The sequence below is a fragment of the Macaca mulatta genome, chromosome 11 (assembly GCF_049350105.2).
Source record: "Macaca mulatta isolate MMU2019108-1 chromosome 11, T2T-MMU8v2.0, whole genome shotgun sequence".
Taxonomy (NCBI): Eukaryota; Metazoa; Chordata; class Mammalia; order Primates; family Cercopithecidae; genus Macaca; species Macaca mulatta.
In genome coordinates this window covers 3436083-3448284 of record NC_133416.1, presented here as the reverse complement: position 1 = coordinate 3448284, position 12202 = coordinate 3436083, and the positions used below count along the sequence as shown (strand labels likewise).

Here is a 12202-nt window from a genome sequence, read left to right as displayed (position 1 = left end):
CTGACGAGATATCTGCACTCCTATGTTCACTGCAGCACTATTTACAATAGCCAAGATACAGAATCAACCAAAGCGTCCACCAGCAGATGAACGGAGAAAATGCGGTACGTGCACACACTGGAATATTGTTCAGCTATAAAAAAGAATGAAATTCTGTCATTTGCAACAACATGGATGGAACTGGAGGCCATTATATTAAGTGAAATAAGCCAGGCACAGAAAGACAAATTGTGATATTCTCACTCACATGTGGGAGCTAAAAATTAAAGCAATTGAACTCATGGATACAGAGAGTAGAATGATGGTTACCAGAAGCTGGAAAGGGTAGTGGAGATGGTAAATAGGTGAAAAAATATAGTTAAATAGAATAAATATGATGTAATATTTGATCATACAATATAGGAGAGAAGGATGGTGACTACAGTCATAATTTATTGTATATTTTAAAATAGCTAAGAGTGGAATTGGAATGTTCCTAATGCAAAGAAATAAGTGCTTGACGTGAGGAATACCCCAATAACCCCGGTTTGATTTTTACACATTTTACACCTGGATCAAAACGTCACATGCACCCCATAAATATATACACCTATTAGTGCCCATAGTCATTAACAATTTAAAAAGTTATGATTTCTAAATGCACTTTGGGATTCTTGCACCCCCAGACATACTGCCCTGGATCCGAGGGAGGATGGTGGAGGGTGGACGGAGGGACAAAGGAATGAGACAATGAGTACCAGATGGCCCTCTTGAGAGGAGACCTCTGAAGTTTGCCAGATCTTGATACTAAACAGTCTTATCTTGCAGGGCATGCCACCGCTTCTTTCCTGTGATTGTGATTATTAATATTGTACAGAAATTTGGCAAGTAGTTTTTTCCCCTAAAAAATGAATTTTCAGGACAAACTCATAATCTGATCTTAAACAGCTGACAGTGAAGTTTGCAAAGAACATGTTTTAAATAGATACAATCTCAAGTTCCAGAAATCACTGATAATTGTTATTCAGAGTCCAAGGCAATCAAGGTTGCTTTCTTTACGGTATGTAGAGCTGTCTTAGAGTGGGTTTAATATGAGAACTTGATTATGCCCCTCTTTCCTCATGCTTGGGGGTAGTGGGTATGGATGCTGGGTTGTCAGACCTGTCCCATGGGTCTGGAGCTGCTCTACAGAGACCCCTGAGGAGTGGCCGGAGTGGACAGGACGGTGTCCCTTTAAACTGGGGTGCTCCTGAGCAGACCCATTTGGGAGAGTCACATGGATTTGGGCTGGGGTGGGGGTGGGGTAATTACTATCCAGAGAAAGTATTTAAAGATAATTATACACCTCCCACTCTTCAAAATATAGCTTTGCTTGACAACTGGTTTCCTGGCAACACTTCCTACTGTATAATAAATGTAATGGTTTATTAGAATGTGTAAATTTATTTGTGTTTACAGATGCATGGAGGATACAGAAATTAAATGATAAAATAGGGAGGAGAAATTTGCCTGCTATTCATGTTCCCTTCACACTAACTGGAAGTCATTTTCTCTAAAAATAGAACCTTCCATATGTAGACACAGGAGAGAGGGATGGTTACGAATGGGTCTCATCTATGTCTCTAAACTTTGAGATCACTGCATTCCCAGGGGAAACTTCTGCTCTCGCAGCCCCAGCTCCGCCTGCCCTTCTCCCTACACTGGACCTTCCTCTTGCCTGTCCAGCTGCACGGCAAGTCCTCCCAGCTACCGGAAACTCCACCTTTGCTCCATCCTCTCTGTCCTGCCCCTCCTGTGGGGCTCACACGGAGTCCCAGCTTCTCCGTGATGCATGCTTCTAGTCTTCTCAGCCTGGGCACTCTCCAGTGCTTACTGTCTGCATTACTCATTTTAGTTACACATTCAAGAAATAGTTACTAAACATGACCATGGAAGGGTACCAGATACCCAGCAGCTAGCACAATGCTCTCAGGCCTCCTCTGTGTAAAACCTACCCGGAGACACAGACCACTAAGTGAGCAGTCACAGCAGGGCCTAAGTGCTGGGCGGGTCCACGAGGAAGTACACAAAAGGACACCTTAGGCAAGAAGGGTCCCCAGAGGAAACGACTTACCATTTCCTTGTATTGTCAGTTACCTTGTGTTTGTATGGTCCTGCCTCTCCACGGAGCTCACAAGACCCACGAAGGAATGGGGCTGTGTCTTACACTTGCTTACAGACCCACGGGACTCAGCCCAGTCCATCCTGCACAAGAACCCCTGGCTGACGGCATGGCTGAGCAGCAGAGATGAGCTCTACGCAAATGGACCACCTCCCTCTGGAAGACAAGGCTGAAGATTCCCGGAGCTCTTGTGAACCAGGGCTCAGGGTGAAGGTGAGGAGAGGGCAGTGCTCATACCTAAAACAGTTTGCTTGATACGCAATGGTGGACAGGCATCTGGAATCGTAGACAACATCAAAATGATGGGCCCTGCAGGCTCCTTCTAGTGGCTAGAGTAAGTTTCCAATTTTTTTTTTTTTTTTTTTTTTTTACCAGAATCAACAACAAACAGCACAGAAAATCATTAAGTTTAATTCTCTTGTAAATAAGTAACTTTACGAAGGACTATTAGAGATTGGGGCAAATTTGGATTTGTGCCTTGTTGCTGATGGCATGGCAGAATTGGAGAGAACACTGGAAGCACATTTCACTGAAGACTGGGCAAGCCAGTCCTCCCAATTTTAGAACCCCGTGAGGTTCACTTCAGAACTCCGTAAAGTTGAGCTCCAGAAACTCCAACTTGTCTAATTAATCCCTTCAGGTTGCAAAAGACTTCCTGCATCATTTGTTTCCTAACTGTTTACATTCTATTCTGAACAGTGAGCTCCAGATGCCACAAATCTCTTATTTTAACTAATTCCTCTAAGTGAAAACCTGGATTACCAAGGGAATACTCTACGATGCCTGTAATATACTATGGCTGTAATCCATTAACTGGTCAAATTTTCCCTAAAGGTTCCATTCCTATACTTCCTTTAGAGAAACATGACTTTGGATCATTCTGTTTTGCAAATGGAATAGGCCAGTTTGAGACTCAAATTCCATTATCTGTAATTGTTCAACTGTTTCACCTAACTTGAGAAAATGATTAGGAATCCTTTCAAAATGTTGGTGGCATTTTCAATCTATTTGTAGCCTTTGATATTCCCTAAGCAGATACCATCAGTGAACTGCTGAATCCAGATCAGACAGCTGCTGGGTGATACCTGCTCATGTGTGAAACCTCCAGGGCCATGTGGCCTTGTGTGGCAGCTGCTAGCAACATGCAGCTACTGTGCATGGGAAACGTGGTCAGTCCAGACTGAGATGTGCAGTACTGGCAAAACACACTGAATTTCAGACTTAGCACAAAAGCATGAATGCAAAATAGCTCATTAATACTTTTTATATGAATTACATATTGAAATAGTAATGTTTTAGAGACACTGGTTTAAATCAAAGAAATTTCCTGTTTCTTTTTATTTTTTAACCTGCCTACTAGAACATTTTTAAAAGTACATATGTGGCTTGCATTGTATTTCTGTTGAATAGCATGCCTCTAGAGTTATGCACTCTGTGGATACACTAGCTATACAGGAACAGGGTTTACTATTCCTGGGCAGAACCTCATCACTAGGATGGCACAGGGATCGGCAGCAGAGCCCCTGGGTATGAGTTCTGACTCAGCCATACTAGAGCCCTGTGACCTGGGCCTCTCAAAGCCTCAAGATCCTCATCTGGAGATGAGTTTCGATGATAGTGCCAACCTACTAGCTGCAAGCCTTTAGGAGAACAAAAGCTGCTGTCTGCATTGCTGTGGTGTGTTGAGGGGTGGCTGCAGGAGGAGAAGGCCTTCCCAGAGGCAGATGATCAGGGCTGAATGGCCAGCACGTAGCAAAGCCTGAGGGCCGAGGGAGACTCCAGAGGTTTACAGGCACCAAGGCTCTTTTCCTCTTGTTCAAAAGCACAGCTTGCACCATAGATCACTGGATGAAAATAATGTTGCCGGAGTGTTCCAGGCAATCTCTAACTCGAGACACAAGTATGCAATTTTCCCTTCCATCCTCTGGATCATATTCATTCATTCATTCATTCATTTATTAATTTATGATTTAACCACTTGCATGAAGTGAGAATGATATTTTGGAAATATTTTCAAGTGTATTTTTAATCCCTTTACTCTTATTGTGTGGGGGCTTTGGAACTGTTAAAGCACAACATGCTTTTTCAGCTTTGACTGTCAAATTGGATATTTTGTTTGAATCTGTGTCAAGTCTATTGTCTTACTGGGGCAAGATCATTCATTAATTAATTCACTCACTCACTCAGCAAATATTTATTAGGTCCTTGTTATGTACCAGCTACTTCTCCAGATGCTGGAGATAAAGCAGTAAGAGCCAAGCATTACTGAAAGAGAGAATTTTTTTTTTTTTTTTTAATATTTCTGGAGCTCTTTCTCTGTAATAAGAGCCAGAGCTGATGGGCTGGACCCTAGATTTTTTATGTAGACGAGGTCTTGGTTTGAGAGAAAGAGGAACTGGGAAAAAAGCCTGTATTTTCCAGTCCTAGTGAAATGGGAGAGAAAGAATGTGTCAGAAGTGGAGCAAAAGTCAGACACCAGGGTCCTCACTTAATTTTTAGCCCTTGGGCACCACACCTCAAGAGGTTGGTGGGGGGTTGCTTTAGAAACACCCAGATGGCCATGGGGAGGCCCAGGGACACTGGGGCTGGTGGAGTGCCTTGGCAGACCCTGGGAGGTCAGCCCTTGGCTTGAAGCTTATCCTGGCTGTTACAGAGGGCGTGATGGGACACCAGTAGGCCAACGAGCCTGCCGTAGTGCTGCTGCCTCCCCCAGTTCCTTCAGAGAGCGTGAGGGACTTCGAAGTGTCTGTGTACTCAGCTGAGGTATAGAGGTGCTAAAGTCAGTGGGCCAACAGAACTCAAGGGTCAGAGAGCAGAGGTGGAGATTTCAAGGCCAGAGGCAAGCAGAGGGCATGGACTCCAGCAGTGGATGCTCTAACCAGATGGACCTCAGTGGGTACCAGTACAGACAGCAGTCCAGCCTAGCCCCATGCAGCAGAGATGAGCAACCAGAGGGCCTGTGTGGCTTGTAGGACCAGCCCTCATCATTCCCTGCTTCCTGGAATCGCAAAGTCCCTCTCCCCCATGTGTCCAGCTCCATCTAAGAGAGGAGCTGGGACAGGCAATCTGAGAGACAAATCACTTTACCTTAAGGGACAGTTTAAAATACAGCACTGGGCTACGTTTACTCAGCTGGACGAAAATGTCTTTATGTTCCTGCCTTGTAGTAGGTAGGGCTAGGGAATCAAGATCAGCTCAATGATGAAAAACAACCAGTATTTTTTGGTAGATACACGCTTTGTGGGAGTGAATTCACATTCTCCCTGCACGCGTCTGTCCACTAATTCATTCAACACACATGTATGGACATTCAGCACTGGACAGGCACTGAGCTGGGTGCTCTGAAAGTAACCCCTGTGAGGCATGCAGGCAGAGCCTCTGGGGGCAGGGGACTGTGAGCCAGTAATCCGAGTGTGAACTGCTGAGTGCTATGACAGGGACATCAGCAAAGCACCAGGGAAGGGGGAGCTGAGTAACTCTCCCTGGAGTTTGCAGAAGGTATTTCCACTCCCAGCGAAACGGGAGAGAAAGCAGTAACATGGAAGCAGTAACATCTGAGGGTCTGAACAGAAGTCTGAGTTCTCCAGATGAAGGCCTGGGGGCATGGTGATTTAAGTGGAGGAACCGCTCCATGCAAGGGCCTCAACGTGCACCAGGACAGGGAACATTTAGATAACTGCAAGAAGTTCCCTGTAGGAGGAACAAAGGTTATTTTCACGGAAGTGCAGGAAGTGAGGCTGGGAGGCAGATGGGGGCTGAGGACCCTGGGTCGTTTTGTAGGTTCTGTCGTTGTCAAGAGCAGTGACACAGATGGGTGTCATAATCCTATGTGCTTTCCATCATCATCATAGTTCATATCTCACCATGTTCTATAAACATGAAGTAGGTCATGACAGTCACAAGGGTTCACTTTATGTTTCTTTTAACTGGACTTCATCTTAGAAGGGAGGAAAACACATCTGGTCTGACAACTTCCTAGGGACACTGCTGCCAAAAAGATGGACGGTCCAAGATCATTCAACAAATGTCAACCACTGGATTATTTGCCTGATCTGAGCCATAAGCTTTTTCTTAATGGCCATACAGAAAGTAGTTACCCCTTAAGAAGAATACCCCTTACCCTACTGACAACTCATAGGTATTACCTTGGGCCACCCAACAGGGTGGCTGAGGACAGAGCTGGTGGTAGAAGGAAGGAAGAGCAGTGTGCGTCTCACTCACCTGAACTTTGACTTGGAGATCCGGTGGCTGAAAGAGAAAAAGGAAATGTTACCAAACACATGTGCATTTAAAAGATGTTCAACAGTCCCAGGGAAATTTGATGTTCCCCAGGTAACTTCGTGTAGGTGCTGGAAGGAGGCATGGTGTGAATTAGAACATCTTGGGAGAGAAAGAACACTATGTATTTGAATGTGGAGACTGAGGTCTGGCCCAGCTAGCATCTTCTAAGTACAATCCTTGCTGTAGAGGGAGAGTACCAGGTCCTCAGGGTCTGCCTAGAAAGTTCTATGAGGTCAGGTTAGGAAGAGCTGTATCTTCAGAAAAGCTGCAGAGGAAGAAAAGGCCTCTCCTGATGACAAGAGGACCCCAATAGCAGAAAAATCACAGGCAAGAACAGGTCAGCACTGACCTCACAGCTGTCTGCCAGAGCCCAGCTAGAGTGGGGTTATGAAGGGAACACCAGCAAAATGAGCCAGCCAGAAATGGAGGGGCCACAACAGCCCCCACCCAAGAGCTACAGAGGGGGCCTAAGGAGCCAGCCCCAGATTCAGAGGAGAAACCCAGGATGCTGACAGTCACGTGCAGTCCTGAAGACCTGGGGACTTCTGGGCAGAAGCTCAGGGTGGGCGTGAGGGTGGCTGCCTGGAAGGGTCATTGAACAGGGAGGGGGTTCCATGGAAAGGCGGAACCTTCAAGGAAGTCCTGAGCCTCCCTAGTTCACGTAGGGAAGAGTGCACGGGAGGCAGGAGGCTGGGAGAAGAGGGCAGGCGGGAGAGACTGAAAGAGAAGTGTGGAGGAGAGAAGGCTGAGCCAAAGAGACAGAAACAGAGTGAGAGAATGTAAGCAGTTGAGGTAATTAGAAGGCACCTGTCAGCTTGGCTTTGGTGCTAGGAGAAGGGCGTGAACGCTGGGGATAGTGCAGGTGGTGACAACGTTCAGATGGACAAGCAGAAGGACAGAACGCAAGTTAGAGATGAAGAAGGCAACGGAGACAGTGGTGGAGCAACAAGGAGAGGCATGGGGAAGAAACACGAGAAGGGAGTCTGGGAGGCAACTGCCGCAGGCCTGCCACATCCCAGCCCGGCACACAGCGAGCTGTGTCGCAGAGCAAGAACATGCCAGCCCCTCTCGTTATTTCTTATTAAAAAAATTAAGCCAGAAGATGTGACAGGTGGCAAAGCCATCGTGCATGAGATAATTATATCTCTGGGGCACTGCGAATCAGAGCCAAGTGCCTTTACTGCTCCGAACCGTTAGCTAATAACCTCATCCCACCCCCACAGACTGCCTGTGAGGGCTGGAGGGTTTAATCACACGTTAACAGTGTGTGGGAGGGGGACTAGGAGCCCAGGGCAACACTGTTATTTACAGCCACAGTTTAACCAGCAAATGAATGTTTCCCAGCTGCTAACTGGGTGCTGGGGAACCCAGGTGCTCTCTTCTCCAGCGGGCCCATGCTGGGCCCTAGACCTTCAGCGTCTTCCCAGGCTGCTTTTGGGTGGTTGTCTCTCCTTGCTGTTACCCATAAGCCCAAGTGGGTGACCATGGCCTTCAGCTTTGTCACTCCGACTCCAAGCCTAGCCTGGCCCCAGGCCTTCTTTCAGAAACACCTCAGTAGTCCTGCCTGGGGTGCCCCCTGATGACGACCACCGGTCCTTTGCCATGACGTGTTCTCTTGCTCGTAGTGCAAGCCGGTCACAAGTGCAAGTGGGCTCTGAAAAGCTCCTCTCTGGGGAAACCTAACCCTGAGTGTTCGTCTCCAAGGGAAATGACCCTGGGAAGCAGGACTGGCGCTGGGAGTGCTGGAAAAGGAGGTCCTGCTTCAAGCATGGTTGTGGACTGCAGGTCCTTCTGTGGCATCCGGGCACATTCTGAGCAAGAAATGGACAGAGCCTTCTTGTCTGCTTTGTGACGGGTCCGGATGGCTAAGCCTGGGCACCACACTTAAAGACTGATTTTGTTGCTATTGTTGCTATTCTCTGGGATTGTGAGCACAATTTTAGGTTCGCGGGGACCAAACCCTCATCCCCTTTTAAAGGCTGGCACTTTTGACAAGCAACCGCCGAATGGCTAAGTTCCATGTCGGGCAGGCTCCTCTCCTGGAGAAGGGGAGGACACTGCTCAGTGGCGTTTGTCTGGAGACCGAGGAAAACTCCATGCCTGTGGGGAGCTGAGGTGAGAACTCCGTGACATCTGAACTCCTTGGTTCTTCCTGCTCCCTTTGCACACCTTGGAGTTAATGCTAGGACCTCTTTGCCTCCTGGGAGGTGGCCCAGGGTTCTGGGCTGGAAAGGTGCTCCTGCAGTGAGAGGACGCAAGCCAGGAGCCCGGGTGCCTTGGTGCCATGGTGCTGGTCCACATCCTAGGCCGGTTCACTGTGGCCAGTGCCTCCCTGCTACTGATCTTCACAATCTCCAAAGAACTCTGAGAACAGCTGGGGGCTCTGGCTTCTCTATGCACAGTGCACTCAGAAGGCTTCCTGGCTTTCTCCACCATCGTTGTTCCAATGAGGCACCATTCCTACCTCAGGTTGAGCAGATTCTTGAAGAAGAGCGAGGAGGGAGAGAAGGCTGGTAAGGAACACGAGACCATCAGAACAGTTCCAGTGGGTGGGAACTGAAGTTCATGCAACGCCAGATACTTTCTCTACCCAGGACTCTAAGACAAACCTTCGGAGAGACCATGATTTTCCTTTGTGCTTTTCAGGTTCAGAATTAGAGACAAGCCCCAAACTCTTTTTTTCCCCTAGTTACTCAGTTTGCATTTGTCATTATCTGAGAAATATTTGAACTTCTTGAGAGCTATTTATATTTTCAGCCTCTCCCCTCTTCTTAGAGGAACGAGTGCCATATGTTTACTACCTGCTGTGTAAAATAGTATTTCCCTGAATTGTCCCAAATTTGCCTTTAACGTAAGTCAGATGGCACTGCAGTCATCATCCACATTGACAATGCGTCTGACTCAGCATCCTTAACTCTGGGACTTCCTCTCCAGCACAGCTCTTATTATTGGGAGGGTCACATCCTGCCCTTGCCACGGCATAGGATTCCTTCCACTCCTGGGTCCTGAGCTCAGATGCTCCATGGCTCTGGCCAGAGCCTCCCTTTCTATGATCCCTCCTGCTCTTTCAGAGGACCCAACCTTTGTCCTCACTGGATCCTCCCCATCACTCACACCCTTTAACACCAGGCTTGACTACAGTCATGACAACGTTGCCCTCAATACCACAGAGACTCCACACCGCCTGGGCCTTCTGCTGTGCCTGCATGGCTAAGCCCCACCCTGGGTCACCCCGCTGTCTCTTTTTAGTGCTCTCAGGCTGCAGAGTCTGCCAAAAATATGGCTGACTGCACATTTATGATATCAGTCTCCACCGCGGCATCAGTGCTGCCCAGGAACCTTTGGGCAACCTCTCGATGACTCACTGGTTTCAGTCTCCGGACTGTCCTTCAAGTTCCTGTGGCCCCTGACCCTGGCTTTGGGAGATGAGACGGCTGAGCTCATTCGGAGTGACTCCGATCACTGACCCCTTCATCAGAGCCTGTTTCTGATTCTATCTTCTTTACAGAACTGTAGGCCTTGAGAGCTGGAAGGGACCCTTAGATACCATGTGGACCTACAGTTTGCAGTTTCTCCAGGTGTAGAATGCTTTCTTCACATGAAATCTTGCACCGCTGCAGGTGGTTTCCGCCCCCTGCCCCAGCCACTGCTGAGACGTCAGTCCGACCCTTCTTTTTCCCAGAGGATGAGGCTGAGGCCCAGAGCAGAGCGCTTTGGCCAAGATCCCAGGGCTAGCTGGAGGTTGATGGGCACTAGACTCTGGGACTCCTCTTCTTTCATTTTCCAATTAGTCCCAGGCGCACAGAAACTCCTCTTTCCTGAGCAAGTTCAGTGCCTCAAACTGTCTTTGCTGTCGCCCTTCTCCTCTTCAGAAGCAATGCCTTCCTGTAAGCACCTGCTTCCCCTCCAGCTGGTTTCGCCTCTTCCTGCTCTGTGACTTCTTCCTTGCCTTGAAGCTTGCCCTAGCTTTTATTACAACGAAGGCCAGCACTTCCCACACTCATGCTACTCCTCTTCACATGCTCCCATCTTCCTCCCTGTCCATGGCCTCACTGCCTGAGTGAGCACCCTGTTCTGGCCCATTTCCACCCCTTCTCCCTCACTGAGACCGACTCCCAAGACCAGAGCCCTGCAACCCTTAGGGGGTAGCACACCAGAACACACACACAGCACAGCCCCTCTTTCCCTCTGCAGCCCGAGCTGCCGCCACGCTACCTCGCACCTGCGCCAGGCTCTTTCCGCTTCTCATTTCTCCCTGCTCTTTTCCTGACATCGCAGTGATCCTTCAGGAGCTCCAAACTAACCAAATCAACCTCCCGCTCAGCTCTGTTCGGAACGCCCTTCAGCGACTTCTCACACTCTTCTGATGCAGACCCAAATGGTTAAGGGTCTGCCAGGCCCTCAATAACTCATGTCCATCCTTCTGTTCTCAGCTGGAATTTTAATTCTGCAAAGAAGGCTTTCCTAACCTGCCAGTCCAAACCAGAAACCTTTGTTATCAGCCCGACCTTACACTTACTTTTCCTTCTCAACACTTACTCCAATTTAGAGTTGCCTATTTATTTGCACAGCGTCTCTCCCACACTAGACCGTGAGCTCCAGTATGATGGCGTCAATTTCCTCCCCTGTTGTGTGTCACCACCACCTAGCCCAGCACCCAGCTGGGCAGACTGTGGAACGAATGCACAGATCAACAGCTCTGTCCTGAAATTCCTCCCCCCGCACTTCCAGGCTGGCGCTGCTGCCTGTTCTCCTAACGTTCCTTTGTCTGTTTTGCTTGCTTGGTCTTCTTCTGTGTGTCCATTTCCCAAGATTCAGCCCTTGGTCTTCTGTTTTCCACTTCGCTCTGAACAACCCCGTCCTATCACCTCGTTGGTGGTTTTCATCCCGGCAACCTCAAACATGTGTGGCCACCCCTGTCCAGAGCTGAGCCTCGGACCTCCGTATCTCGTGGTCTCCGTGATACCTGCAGGTCACTCCAACTGGGCTCCTGCTTCAGATTTCACTTCCGCCTCATTATCCTCTTCCCTAACTGTGATGGCTCCTTCCTCTTCATTACCTCCACCTGCCTGCCCCTGCTGCCATGAAATACCATGCTGTAGTTCTTTCCTCCCTTCCCCCAACAGGAACCATCTCCATCCAGGCCTTCTTACTACATAGCAGTCCTCGTCGTGACCTCATCTTATTACATAAGACTTTTAACCCTTAGCTTTAAAGATCCTGGCCACTCACTGTCCCCTCAGACCATCACACTCAGTCTCAGTTCCCGTGCTACTTCTCCCACCAGGAATGCTGGCAGAGTCTTGGCCCATCATTGTCTGGGGCAGGGTGGGAGGTCGGGAGATGGGGAAAGACCACATTTTATTAGGGGCATATTATAATTCTGGCATGTGACTCAGCATTTTGTATGCACAGAGTACGAATGTGGCTAAACATGGGGATAACAGGGACCATTTCTGCAACGCTCTCCAGGCTGCAGAGCACGTGCTCTGAGCAAACGACAGATCCACTGGAGACTGCCAGCCTCCATCCGCAGGGGAGTATCATGTTTCCTTCCTAACAGAGCCTCAGGCTCTCCTGAAATGTACTGTCCGGTGACTTCCTGGTGCCAGCTCCCTGGTCGCTCCTGGTATGTGACTCAGGCCTGCTCAACAGCCAGAGTTGCAGGGCCTTTGATCATCTCTCTAAGCCTCGTCTTGGTGGCAAGACGACAGAAAGGCCTAGAGCTGATGGACTTTGAAGCCTTCCTACGGGCCTTTCCTTGAGTTGCTGTTTGGGACC

At 48.6% G+C, this 12202-nt stretch overlaps 1 protein-coding gene across 30 annotated transcripts in view; it reads right to left on the bottom strand.

The window, feature by feature from the left end:
• Nucleotides 1–12202, bottom strand: part of CACNA1C (calcium voltage-gated channel subunit alpha1 C) — a 740665-nt gene that overhangs the window by 132267 nt on the left and 596196 nt on the right. For all 30 annotated transcript variants that reach the window (XM_028829106.2, XM_028829113.2, XM_028829112.2 and 27 more), the window contains exon 11: nt 6362–6388. In XM_028829106.2, the coding sequence (XP_028684939.2) occupies nt 6362–6388 (27 nt within the window). The remainder of the gene's footprint in view (nt 1–6361; nt 6389–12202) is intronic.